The 12,422-nt window shown below is 46.6% G+C and overlaps 1 protein-coding gene across 3 annotated transcripts; it reads right to left on the bottom strand.

Moving 5' to 3' along the window:
• Positions 1–4,975: 4,975 nt before the first annotated feature.
• On the bottom strand, positions 4,976–11,319 carry LOC125535492. Of its 3 annotated transcripts, XM_048698552.1 has the most exons (3): positions 10,958–11,319; positions 10,413–10,855; positions 8,141–10,308 (listed from the first exon to the last, which is right to left on the bottom strand). In XM_048698552.1, the coding sequence occupies exon 3, from the start codon at positions 10,276–10,278 to the stop codon at positions 8,239–8,241; it is 2,040 nt and encodes a 679-aa protein (XP_048554509.1). In that variant the 5' UTR covers positions 10,279–10,308; positions 10,413–10,855; positions 10,958–11,319; the 3' UTR covers positions 8,141–8,238. The 3 variants fall into 3 exon arrangements, 2 of the variants coding, with proteins under 2 accessions (XP_048554509.1, XP_048554510.1); XR_007294692.1 differs by lacking the exons at positions 8,141–10,308; positions 10,413–10,855 and adding an exon at positions 4,976–5,876; XM_048698553.1 differs by lacking the exon at positions 10,413–10,855.
• Positions 11,320–12,422: the final 1,103 nt, after the last annotated feature.

Here is a 12,422-nt window from a genome sequence, read left to right as displayed (position 1 = left end):
TATAACAAGTTTATTTTTAATAAATGCTTAGTTGAATCAATTAGTTGAATTAATAGAACTTGTTGAATTAATAGAACTAGTTGAATTAGTTGAAATAATAGAACTAGTAATGTTTCACCTATATATGGAACTTAACTAGCTAGATGTTAATGTTAATGTTTCACCTATATATAGAACTTAACTAGTTATATATTTTTAGTTTATATAAATGTTTAGTTTATATAAATGATAGATTAATGTCAAATGTTAGATGAATATTAGAATTAGCTAGATATTAATTAATGTTAGATAGTAAGTGTTTAATGTTTCACCTATATGAACATATGAAATGTCGTCTGACGATGAAAAAGATTTCATTATGTGCGAACACTGTAAAGACCAACGCGGCCTGTGCGACAGAATTCTCCTTGTTGATAATAGATGCTTCAGCATCAAGCTGGATGAGACATTCGAAGTGGATACAGTAAGTCACAACGGCAAGTATTTTTTTCGTAATAAAGCATGACTTATGCTTCATTTGCTTGAACTTATAATTTTAAATTTTCACTATTCTACTAGCGCATCCCCTGCCATGCTCGAATTTTTGTCTTGGGTAAGATAGGTTTCAGTGCGATGAATGATATGGAGGTAAAAAGAGTTTACTTGAAGACCGAGCATGGGTATACTTTCAACGTCAAATTATACAATGCAGACACATACACCCATTTTGAATGCAAAACTTGGCAAGCACTATGCAAGGCTTATGCATTTGAGCCTGATATGGTTACCACATTTGATATTCGTCCGGAAGATGATATTGAAGGTAATAGAGACATCTGAGTCGATGTGCAGACGCCTCCAGTTCTACCATTATGTGAGTTTTTCTCAACCATATTTATGTCTTTGATATTGTTTATTCAAAAATAGGTGACAACTAATTTCTAGTGTCAGCTTATTTCGGTTCAATCAAACATGTCCGGCACTTGGTAGACAGGACCTACTACTGTCCTGGGGCTGAACTAAACTGCGAGGAGATAAGTCATTGTGTTTCATGGCTTGAGAATCTTCATACTGTCAAGACAAATTTTTCTTCCTGCACTTAGAAATGTTAGTACTCAAAACGTGCGACCAATAGTGATCGTATTGAACTACGGTCACATCTATAATGGAAAGATGGTAAGATTTTTACTATTTGTCCTTAGTGCATCTTTTGCATACATTATTTTTGAAGCTAAACTTTCATTGCTAAGTATATTAATTATTATATGATGTTCTTCAACAGGGACTCCCGATGACAGTTGTGCTTTAGTGGATCGAGACAAAAGGTCGCATGTCAATGGTTAGCTTACGACCAAGATATCCTACATTGCACATGAGTGCATTCAGGATTTCTGAAAGCGATGAATGCTTAATAGTGAAAGATTGGAGCAAAATTGTTAACGATCCCAGAGAAGTACTAGGGGGCAGCAAGGAGAAGCGCATCCCACGATTAGGAGACAGATTCATCTGCATGCTCCAGTATGATGAATCAGGAGAGCTATACATGTTCTATGCTATTTTACCTGAGAGGGAGCAGCACGAGTGATTTAGCTAGTTCATACTCTTAGTACTTGTCCTCTCATGTCTGTATTCTCGTCCTGAACTTAATTAATCTTTGCTTGTGAATGCTTATAATATCACGACCATGTTGAACTCGATGATATCTTTGCTTCTGTTACAAGTGAATGTTTCTTCTTTAAGCTAGTGTTGGTGGTGAGATTAGATAGCGGTAATGACTATGATGATTAAATAGTGGTAATGACGACTACGATGATTTTTAGCTAACTAGCTAGTATATATTGTTGTTGGTGATCATATGATGCAAGAGTTTATTTATATATTAATATGTGATTGATGATGATGAGTTATTATATATATCATTTATGAAAGAAACCGCAAATTAGTTTGAACTGGATGGATCCTAGCTAAGTGATCAAGTATATATATATATATATATATATATATATATATATATATATATATATATATATGCCATATCCATATTACTTGATCACTTAGGTGATCAAGTAATATATATGGATATATATGGCATATACTTGATCACTCAGCTAGCTATAGGATCCACATATTATAACGTAAAACAATCCTAAATTAAATTGATAACACAAATTTAAAGGAAAAATAAAAAATAAAACCAAAACCCACAAATATTTAGTACCGGTTGGTACTAATGATCTACCGCGCCCGTGGCCTGGCTCGTGCCACGTGGTTGCACTTTAGCGCCGGTTCGTGCTGAACCGCTACTAAAGGGGGGGGCCTTTAGTGCCCACCCTTTCATGCCGGTTATGGAACCGGCACTAAAGGCCTTTACGAATCGGGACTAAAGCCCGGTTCTGCACTAGTGAGATCTCCACGGGAGAGGGGGAGAACATTGTATTGAGATCCAAAAAGAGAGAAGAAGCCATCTAGCTACTAACTATGGACCCGAAGGTCTGAGGTAAACTGCTCACACTTCATCGGAGGGGCTATGGTGATGATGTAGAAGCCCTCCGTGATCGATTCCCCTTCCGGCGGAGCTCCGGAACAGGCCCCAAGATGGGATCGCGTGGGTACAGAAGGTTGCGGCGGTGGAATTAGATTTTTGGCTCCGTATCTGATCGTTTGGGGGTACGTAGGTATATATAGAAGGAAGGAGTACGTCGGTGGAGCTTCGAGGGGCCCACGAGGCAGGGGAGCGCGCCCTAGGGGGGCGCCTCCACCCTCGTGACCGCCTCTCTTCTTTCTTAACGGAGGGTCCAAGTCTCCTGGATCATATCTGATGAGAAAATCACGTTCCCGAAGGTTTCATTCCGTTTGGACTCCGTTTGATATTCCGTTTCTTCGAAACACTGAAATAGGCAAAAAAACAGCAATTCTGGGCTGGGCCTCTAGTTAATAGGTTAGTCCCAAAAGTAATATAAAAGTGGAAAATAAAGCCCAATATGGTCCAAAACAGTAGATAATATAGCATGGAGTAATCAAAAATTATAGATACGTTGGAGACGTATCACCTCGCGCCATGCGGCGGCCCATCACAGCCGTCGTTCGCGTGCCGGCCCGCTGTCGATCTACGCCGCGCCTGTATGGCTGCCCTGCCGACGTCGTCGGCGGCTTCATCTTGTACTCCGCCGCCACTCGCCTCCACCGAGCGGCGTCCCCGACCTGGCGCGCGATCGGATTAACCCGCCCGCCGTCGCGATCCACCTCATCTACGCCGTGCTACCGACCTGACCCGTCAGTTGCGCGCACCTCCGCAGGTCCCGTGAAGATTGTCCCAAGTGCAGCGCGCCCCTCCGTTGATCAAGCCATAGGTTGTCGTCGCGTTGTCCCTTCGGACCGCTGCGTCGCCGCCCCGAGGTCTTCCCGTCGGCTGCCCTGACCCGCGTGCCGCTCCCTCCGACGCCCCTTCGGGCTGTCGCGTCGCAGCCCGCAGTCCATGTCGCCGCCCCGAGATCCTCCCATCGGCTACCCCCATAGCCACCGCCACCTTTGCGTCGCCCCCCTTAGGGTTGTTGCGCTGCGGCACGCGGTCCATGTCGCCTCCCGTCGGGCCGTCGCCCCGGCAAGTGGTTCTCCCTGCAGCTGCCCCGACCTCCGAGCCGCCGCTACACCGTCTCTTCAGGCTGTAGCGCCAGGGAACACGGTCAACGCTGCCTCTTGAGGCCGTCCCCGCGGCATCACCGACCCATGCACCGCTGTTGCGCCGCCCCTACGAGCCGCGGCGCCGCGGCACGCGGTCCATGCCGCCCTGAGGTCTTCCCACCGTAGCCCCGACCTGCCCGCCGCCGCTGCGTCGCCCCTTCGGGCCGTAGCACTGCAGCCTGCGGCCCACTCCGCCGTCACCGCGCGTCGACTTCTCGTTGGTACGCGTCGCGCCGAGCGCCACCGTCCGCGCCGGTCTTCGTCACGTTGTCGGGTTCCTCACCTACTTCGAGCACCGTCGTCGCGCTCCTAACTAAGCCGTCGCCGCCGCTTTTCTTTGTCCGCCGCCCTGCTACCCCATGGCCGCCGCCGTTGCCCGTCCACCCCCTTCGTCTTCGTCCTACACCAGCCGGTCGCCAACATAGCCTTCATCTACCCCGACCACTTCGTCTACTCCGACCACCGTTGGTGACATCAGCTTCACGCCGATTGGCGCCACAACCGTCGTCGAGTCTCTTTCTCTGTTGGCCATCCGACTCCTCGACATGGCGTACAGCTCGTGCAGGTCCCTCGTCTATGCATGGCCGGTGCTGGCAACACCGATGCATGCCTTCATCCACGACATGTCCCCGAGCCTGGCAAGCCTGGTGCGGCGCTTCGTCAACTTCGCCTTCGTCTGTCTTCGCATGCCCGGTGCTGGCAACACCGACGTGTGCGTTCGTCTACGACATGTCCCCGGGTTTGGCAAACCCGGCGCGACGCCTCGTCAACAACATCTTCTTCCCGGCGCACCACTACTTCGACACCACTGCGCCCATGCTAACTCGGTGTCCCCTTGCCCCCGCGGCTCCACGGCGACTTCCTCGACACCGGCCACCCCAACTCGACATCAACCACGGCGTTCTTCGGGAGGCTACCTTGACCATGGCTACACCACCCTACGCTCTCGGCTACCTCGACAACGGCACAAAGGGCTACCGCCTTGCTTGAGCAGCCTCGTGGGTTTCCACTCCAGTCACGACTTCCGCGATGCATGCACTGTTACAACTGTGGGGGGGTGTCCGTCGGCTTGGCTTCAAATTCTTCTCCAGTCTCACCGGTTGTGTCGCTACCGTTGTGATTGCATGGGATGTTGAGCATAATGATTACTAGGAAGTATAGGATAGACTAGGATATATATGCCATGAGGCTCAAACAATACAGCCATCAATTCCACCAATATCTCTTTATCTCTTCTAACACATATATGCTGCAACCATTATTTTATGAACAATTTTTTGTCTCAACGAATTAGGTTGTTGCATATATACTCACAAAAATTGTAATATTTTTATTGTCACATGCAACAAAAAAATAATTATGACCATGTTGTATACACTCATATTGCAGCAAACTTTGTCCTTTTTTCAAAAATATACTACTCCCTCCGTTTCTAAATATAAAACTTTTTAGAGATTTCAATATGGACAAACATACAAATGCATATAGGTATATTTTAGAGCGTAGATCCACCAACTTTGCTCCGTATATAGTTTATATAGAAATCTATAAAATGGTTATTAAGGAAGGGAGAGAGTATGTTGCAAGGTTTGTTTAGACAACGGCCCTGGCACTTTGCAGCGTGAGGAACGCATGGGCAGCCATGAGCCAACAAGAGAGCCAGAGCTGAACGCCTGAATCCAAAGCTGAGGAATAAAAAAGAACGATCCGTTGAGCAGTGCTGGGATCCACCCACATGGACGGGTTCTACTTTGCAACGCTGTTTGTGCTAAAAGAAGCAAACGGCGCCGCGGATCCAATGGACAGAGTTGAAATCATCCAACGGCTACCAACCCGGCTGCTCCGCCCGTAAGATTATACTCCCTCTGTACCGAAATATAAGTCGTTGGCGGGTTTTCCGACCAGGTGAAAAAGGAGGGAAATGACCAGGTTACCCCTGGTTTGAATTCCGCCAGATCCCTAAGTCGTCTCCTACCTCCAGCCCCGCCTCCACCTCTCCCTCCTCCCTTCACCCTCCACCTCTCCCTCCTCAGCCATGGCCAGGCCACCATCCCCCTGCTGCTGGCGCCTCCATCCTCTTTGCTGCTGCTCGCCTAGTACTGCTGCTGCCTCCTCTTTGCTGCCGAGCAGGAACTGCTGCTGCCATATCTTTGCTGCTGAGCAGGACCTGCCAGGGCCAATATCAGATGGTCTTGTTCCAGTAACAGGTGAATTTCCTGAACATCAGCAGACATGAAAAACAATGATGTAAATGTATTGTACTGTACTGTGATGCACAACCAGGCAGTAATTGACTGAATTGCAGTACAATGATGTGGTAGATTTTGATGTGAAAAACAATGTGCTCCAGGAGTACTGTACTGTGAAAAACAATTAGAGTAAAGATGAGCTTGCAACTGAACATCTAGAGAGGACCCAAAAAACACAAACAACATCTATTTTCCGATGTACTACATCCAAAAGAAAAGGATAAAAACAAAAGTGAACTGGTTGGATAACATTTATCTGTATAGTGCAGAAAATCCAGTAATATTTGGTCCGGATTTCTGTACCAGATCATGGTTCTTACTAACAAAATCCTGTTTGAGTGCCGATTAGAAGAATCTGTTATCACTTGCTGGAACAGGTTAAAGCTTTTCTTGTTCCTTTTCTGTTTATTCTTTGTAAGTTGATACTCCTAATCCCAGGAGTATATGTTACAGGAAATGCAAACCACAAAGGAAAGAATCCTAATCCCAAATTCCTCTCCAGCAACCTGAAATTGTCATAACTAACTGAACAAATTTCAGTTAATTAACTGAAAAGGTTTCATTTAGTTTTAATTAAAGAAAAAAGATTCATTTAGTTTTATTTAAAGAAAAAGATTCATTTAGTTTTAGTGAAAGGAAAAGGTTTCATTTAATTAAAATTAAAAGAAAAGTTCCAGTTAATTTTAATTAACTGAAAATGTTTCATTTAGTTTTAATTAAAGGAAAGATTCCTTTAGTTTTAATTAAAAAAGTTTCATTTAGTTTTACTTAAAGTAAATTTCCATTTGTGTAATTTCATTTAGGAGTACCTACTACTGCTTTCAGTAGGAGTACTGAAACTTGCCAGTTGGCAAAAGTACTACTTCTGCAGTAAAATTACTGAAACTACTCCTAATGCAAGCAAATTTTGCACTACAAAAGTTGCTATGTGCAAGCAAAACTACACAAAAACACTCCTGCAACTTTTCAGTACAACTACACAAAACTGCTGGAGTAAAAGCAACAGCAACATCACATTAAGAAACTACTCCTATTTCAATGTGAATAATGGAGTACAGCAGCAACATCACATTAAGAAAGTGAACAAATGTATTGAACCTACTCCTGACTTGCACAACTACTCCAACTACTCCTGATCAAGGAGCTCCATCGCAGTAGTTTTACAGAACTGAATTTCAGTACAACTACTCCAACAACACAAAAGCAAAATGGAGTAGTTCAACTACACAAAACTTGCCATGTTAAACTCTTTGATTTTGATTTTACCAGTAGTTCTTTGAATTTGATTTACAAAACTTGCCATGCTTGATTTACAGAATGGAGTTTACCAGTACAAACTCTCTGATTTTGATTTGTGTACTGCTCAACTATGTTAGTTTTGAGGCTCTGATCTACACTCTAGACCTCTGAAATACGCAAGGCCGCAGCGAGAACGCAACTCACTTCTGGCCGATTCAGTTGACGTGCAGAACAACTAAACTGAACTGATTTAGCTACTGAAGAAATAAGCAGTGACTGAATCAACTGAACTGAACTTATCTAGCTACTGAAAATAGCAAGCAGTGACTGAAACTGCAGACACAAGTACTACTGTCGGCACTCCCTGTTTCTTGGCCTGCTGAAGAAAGAAAGCAAACGACCAAATTCAGAGTTTACCACGGCTCGCAAGCAAGCAAGCAGGGCATGAGAGGGAGCAGAGGAGGGCTTACCATCAGTTATGCCGGAGTGGAATAGATGGTGTGAAAGATTATGTGGGTGCTCATTGCACTGACATGGCAACAAAGAGCACGATGTGCTTCCCCATGGTGCCTCAGCGCCTCCTCGAGCTTCCTGTCATCGTCATCTTGCCAGTCCAGGACCAGCCAAGAGAAAAAAGTGTGCGCCGTAGCCAATACCAGCGCTGAACTCCTTCGCATTGCCTGCACCTTAAGCTCTCCGTCACTAGAGGAACTCCGCCAGAACCTGTTACTTCACAGAACACCAACTGGGCGTGACTTTCTGCTGCTGCCAATAAAAACACACAACCGATATGCAAATACTGCACTGCCCACAGCTAAGACCTCCGGGCCTGCATCTATTTTTGAACTTGTTCATAATTTTGGTTGCAGATCATCATTACAACGTAAGCCCTGTACAGCACAATTTGTTCACTGGATCATTGCTGGGCTAGCTAGCATGTGAATGGGCATACTGTGCTCCGCCGTATTCATCATAGGAAGGAAACCGCAAGCTGAGCAAGAACAAAGGGTTCTGAACTGAAGAATGATATTATGCTTACAAAGTACAGAAAGTGAGGATATTTCCGGACATTCATTATTAGTACAGTGTATTACACAGGGCTCTGCCTCTTTTTCCTGTCCTGTTTTACTTGGTGGAGGTGTTCTTGATAAAGCCACACGACGGTCAACAACTCACCGCCGCTGCCAAGCTTCCTCGCATGCGCCTCCCTGTTGCACCGGTTGGCTGCGTAGAACAGGAAGTCCAACCACAGCCTTTGCAGCATCCAAACCTTATTTTCCTTTCTACGAAGCACTGTTCTCGCAATAGTGCGTGCATAACTGAGCCTAGGATTATTGAAGTTGGGGTCTTCCAGCTCTTTCAGTATGTCAATGGCGATCTCCTTCTCAAGCTCAGAAGGTTTCCAGCCACGGTGATGGTGTGGTCGGAACAAGTTCTTCAGCACAGTGTAGACGCTTTTGCGAGGAGAACCAGCAACGTGTTTACTGCGTATCTTCTCTAGCTGTTTGCAGGTTTGCTCGTACAACCAGTTTTGAGGAAGGCCTGGTAGCATGTCGGGGGAGCCCACGAGGAGGAACATCATGTAGTTGGACAGTACACTGACTAGCTCCACCTCATCGTCAGACACGTGATCGCCCCTTCGGTCTGTTGCAGCAAGGATCAAGTCGGTAGCGATGTGCCAGCTGATGACACTCTCATGGAAGTCAACTCCATGAAAGACATCCAACTCAATCAACAGCCCAGGGTAGTGCTCTTCATCCAGTGCCGCTTTACCCCATCCAGTCCTGAGCAAGCCCATTGTGTTCATATCAATTGCTGTGACATTACTCCATGCAAACTTCTTGACCTTCTCAGGGACATCAATGGTCCACAACTGCCTCCTGTCCCACCACTCACCAAGGTTCAGCATCTTGGACAGATTGCCTAGGCATTGACTCATCGGATCCACCTGTCTGGCACAAGACCGCAGCATGTTGCGCTGCCCCATGGTGCCTGACCATCTCCTTGAGCTTACTGTCATGATCATCTTGCCAGGCCAAAACCGGCGAAGAGAAAAAAGTGTGTGCCGAAGCCAATGCCATCTTCCAGAACACAGAGCAGAATGCCGGAGCCAATCCCATTGTGTGGTACACAAGAAGGCAAAGACCCAGCTTGACCCTAGTGCGACAAGGAGCGATTTCGTCTCCAGGAACAAGGCGCCAACCAACAAGGTGTACGTGATGGCAACATCAACTAGGCTGTAATCATCTTTGCTGCTCAACTGGAACAAGACGAGAGAGGTGGCAATGGCGGGCGGCGAGATGACACGGATGCAGTAGCCAACCCAAGTGTGGACTGCGCTTGCCTTTGTGTACAGGATATCATACATGAGGGAGAGCTCCATCTCCATCACCCTCCACATGTGTTGACGGTCTTTCGAAAAGCCCTGGATTATTTTGCTGTCCAGAGAATCTACCTCATTCTGGCTATCCGAGTCATCCACCGCAATCACGCAATCAACTATCCCACGCTTGCAGATATGAAACAGGGAGTGAGCATGCTGCAGGACTAGTTCGTCATCGCTGTACCAGTCTTGATACTCGGTGTAAAATTGCTGGTGATGTATGCCATGTGCCCGTACCTTGAGAGAGCTCCGGAGGCTGCTGAACTTGGCGGATCGGAGCGCCCATGTCCTCTCCCCATACTTTGCAGCACCGACAACAGATATCAAGATGGCAGCCACCATGAGCAAGGTCCCGCTATCGACAATATGCTTGTATAGGACATATCCAGCACCCAGGACCTGGACCAGAAGGATTAGCAAATGGCGCCCCCAGAGCTTGCTATCCTCGAGGGCGTAGGCGGTGATGTTATCCGGGCCGCCGAGGTGCAGTAGGAGGAACGGCACCCAGAAGGCGATGAGGTGGTGGTCTTTTTTTGCGCCGCTTAAGAGGAGCTGGCCAGCGGCGTATGTCGCAGTGGAGTCGGACAGCTGGTACGCCACCCAGAGGGGGAACCTCAGCCAATTTGAGCCATCTTTATGCCGACGGATGTTGGCAAAGATATGGAGCATGACCTGGAAGAAGAGGCTCAAGAGAACCCCAATCTGGGACGCCCAGTCATTCCAGAATCCCAACGGCCCTCCAGCCATTGTTGTGAGCTTGATCCTGCAACGCAAGCACTGTAGATACGTAAAATCAGTAACGACAATTAGACAAGCTAAGAGCGCAGCCTAATTGCATATAGTGAGCTAGGCTAGGAGATGGCAAAGTGGCGGCATGATACCTCACAACTCTGAAGGAAGAGAACACCTGAACTGAAGAGTATGACACTGCTTGCCAGTGAGTCCAGATCAACTGAGTAGTGGTACTAGCAGTAGTAGTCTACTGGTGAATGAATATGCTATCCATTTCCATGTTACAGGAGCTAGCCAACAAGGGATGCCAACTAGACACATGTCCACTCTCAACATGCAGCCAAAGAAGCAAGAAATTAAGAACACTGATGACAGCGAGGAGTCGCATGTGAGGGTACGTACTGGATGCACACATTTTGAAGGATAATTCAGATGAGGTGCATAAATAGAGTCTCAAACATGTGCCTGCATCTGGACACCACACTGTCGTACAGTCCTATAATTGACTCGAGACCATGGCAGTGTGCAAGCTGCATTCAGTCGACCAACAGTACTCTATTCCCGGACCATGTTATGGCAGGCCGGCTGCCGTCTAAAACAGAACAAAATTTTAGAAGAAGTGAAAAACACAACTTTTTTCGACGGGTTAAAATGGGTTCAGATGTTGATAAGGAAACACGGCGGAGGAACTCACATGGCAGCAGGGCGGGCATGGCGGAGCCGACCGCGGGCGCCGATGCGTCCGAGAGGCGCTTGACTGATGTGCTCGCGGTCGGTCTAGCTAGGCGCCGCGCCTGAGGACGGCCGCCGTCGGCGACCAGAAGCTCCACGCGAGCAGAGCGGCACGGGGAAGCTACATGGCGCGGGTGGTCGCGGCGGAGGCGGCTGGTCGTAGGTACGGACGGGAGGAGGCGCCGAGGCCGAGGAGCGGTCGCGGTCGCGGTCTCCGCCATGGCTGAGCAGAGCGCGATTGATTTTGGGATGACCAGATTTGGGGAATTTCCTACGGAGACGCCGCCACAGCTCCACGACTGGCCCCGCCAAAGATATGGCCCTTTTTTTCTTAGGCAAAGATAGCCACGCGGTCAGACCTGGCCATATGGCCCGTGGTCTTCAGCCCGTCGCAGAACAAGGGCGATCTTGAATGACAGGCTTTTAGGCCTGTCAGGGCACGGCCCTTTGAGTTTTGATATATTTTTGTATTTTTTCTATATTGTTAAATTTCTTATTTTTTCTGACTTTTTATAAAAGAAATCTTAATTTGTACTCACAAGGCTGAAAAGCAACACGGGTCGGCCCACAATCATGTGATACGTCTCATATCTATGATTCTCTATTATTTCATGATATATCTATATCATTTTGGTCTAGTTGTACATCACTTTGTATTAATATTTCGGACTGACCTATTAATACAGTGTGAGTTATTTTTTTCTGCTGTTTTTGAAATTTTTAGGAAAATCAATTTTATCTGACTCAATAAAATTCAGGAAAAAATCAACGGAAGATTTACATCTAAAAAGACCCAGCAGCAAACAACATAGGTCAGGGGGCACACAGGGGCCCCACACGCCACCCCATGCAGCAGAGGGGTGGCCTTCCTGAAGCTCTGATTGCCTCTTGGTCCCCATGCCTTTATATACCTCTGAAAACTCTCAGAATTTTGTCGCCTGAAACTTTCTGCCGCCGCACACCCTCTGTTTCTTCGTGATCCAATCTAAAGGCCTATTCCGAAACTCTGTCGGAAGGGGGAATTCTTCACGGTGACCATCTCCATCAACTTAAAGGCCATCATGATCATTCGCAACTAGTTTTCTTTGGACTATGGGTCCATAGCAGTAGTTACATAGTTCTCCCTTGTTTCTCAATACAAAGATCACATGAGCTGCCCTACATGATTGTGATCCGTCTAATGTAATTTCCTGATGTGTTTGTTAGGATATGATGAATTGTCACTTTGAGCAGTTTTATTCATGAATTCTCTTGAGATTCATATGGTTCTTTTTTTGCATAATTCTTATTCATATATGCTCTCCGATCTATTCTCTCTTTCTAATGGCTCGAGAATTTATCACTTTTTGTGGAGAGTTTTGACTTGGTTTTCACCGTTTTTTCGTTATTTTTCAGTTATTTCTAACACTAATCCTTCCAGAAAGAAG

Source organism: Triticum urartu, chromosome 2 (genome assembly GCF_003073215.2).
Source record: "Triticum urartu cultivar G1812 chromosome 2, Tu2.1, whole genome shotgun sequence".
Taxonomy (NCBI): domain Eukaryota; kingdom Viridiplantae; phylum Streptophyta; class Magnoliopsida; order Poales; family Poaceae; genus Triticum; species Triticum urartu.
The sequence above is the reverse complement of the archived record's forward strand: the minus strand, read 5'-3'. Positions and strand labels throughout refer to the sequence as shown.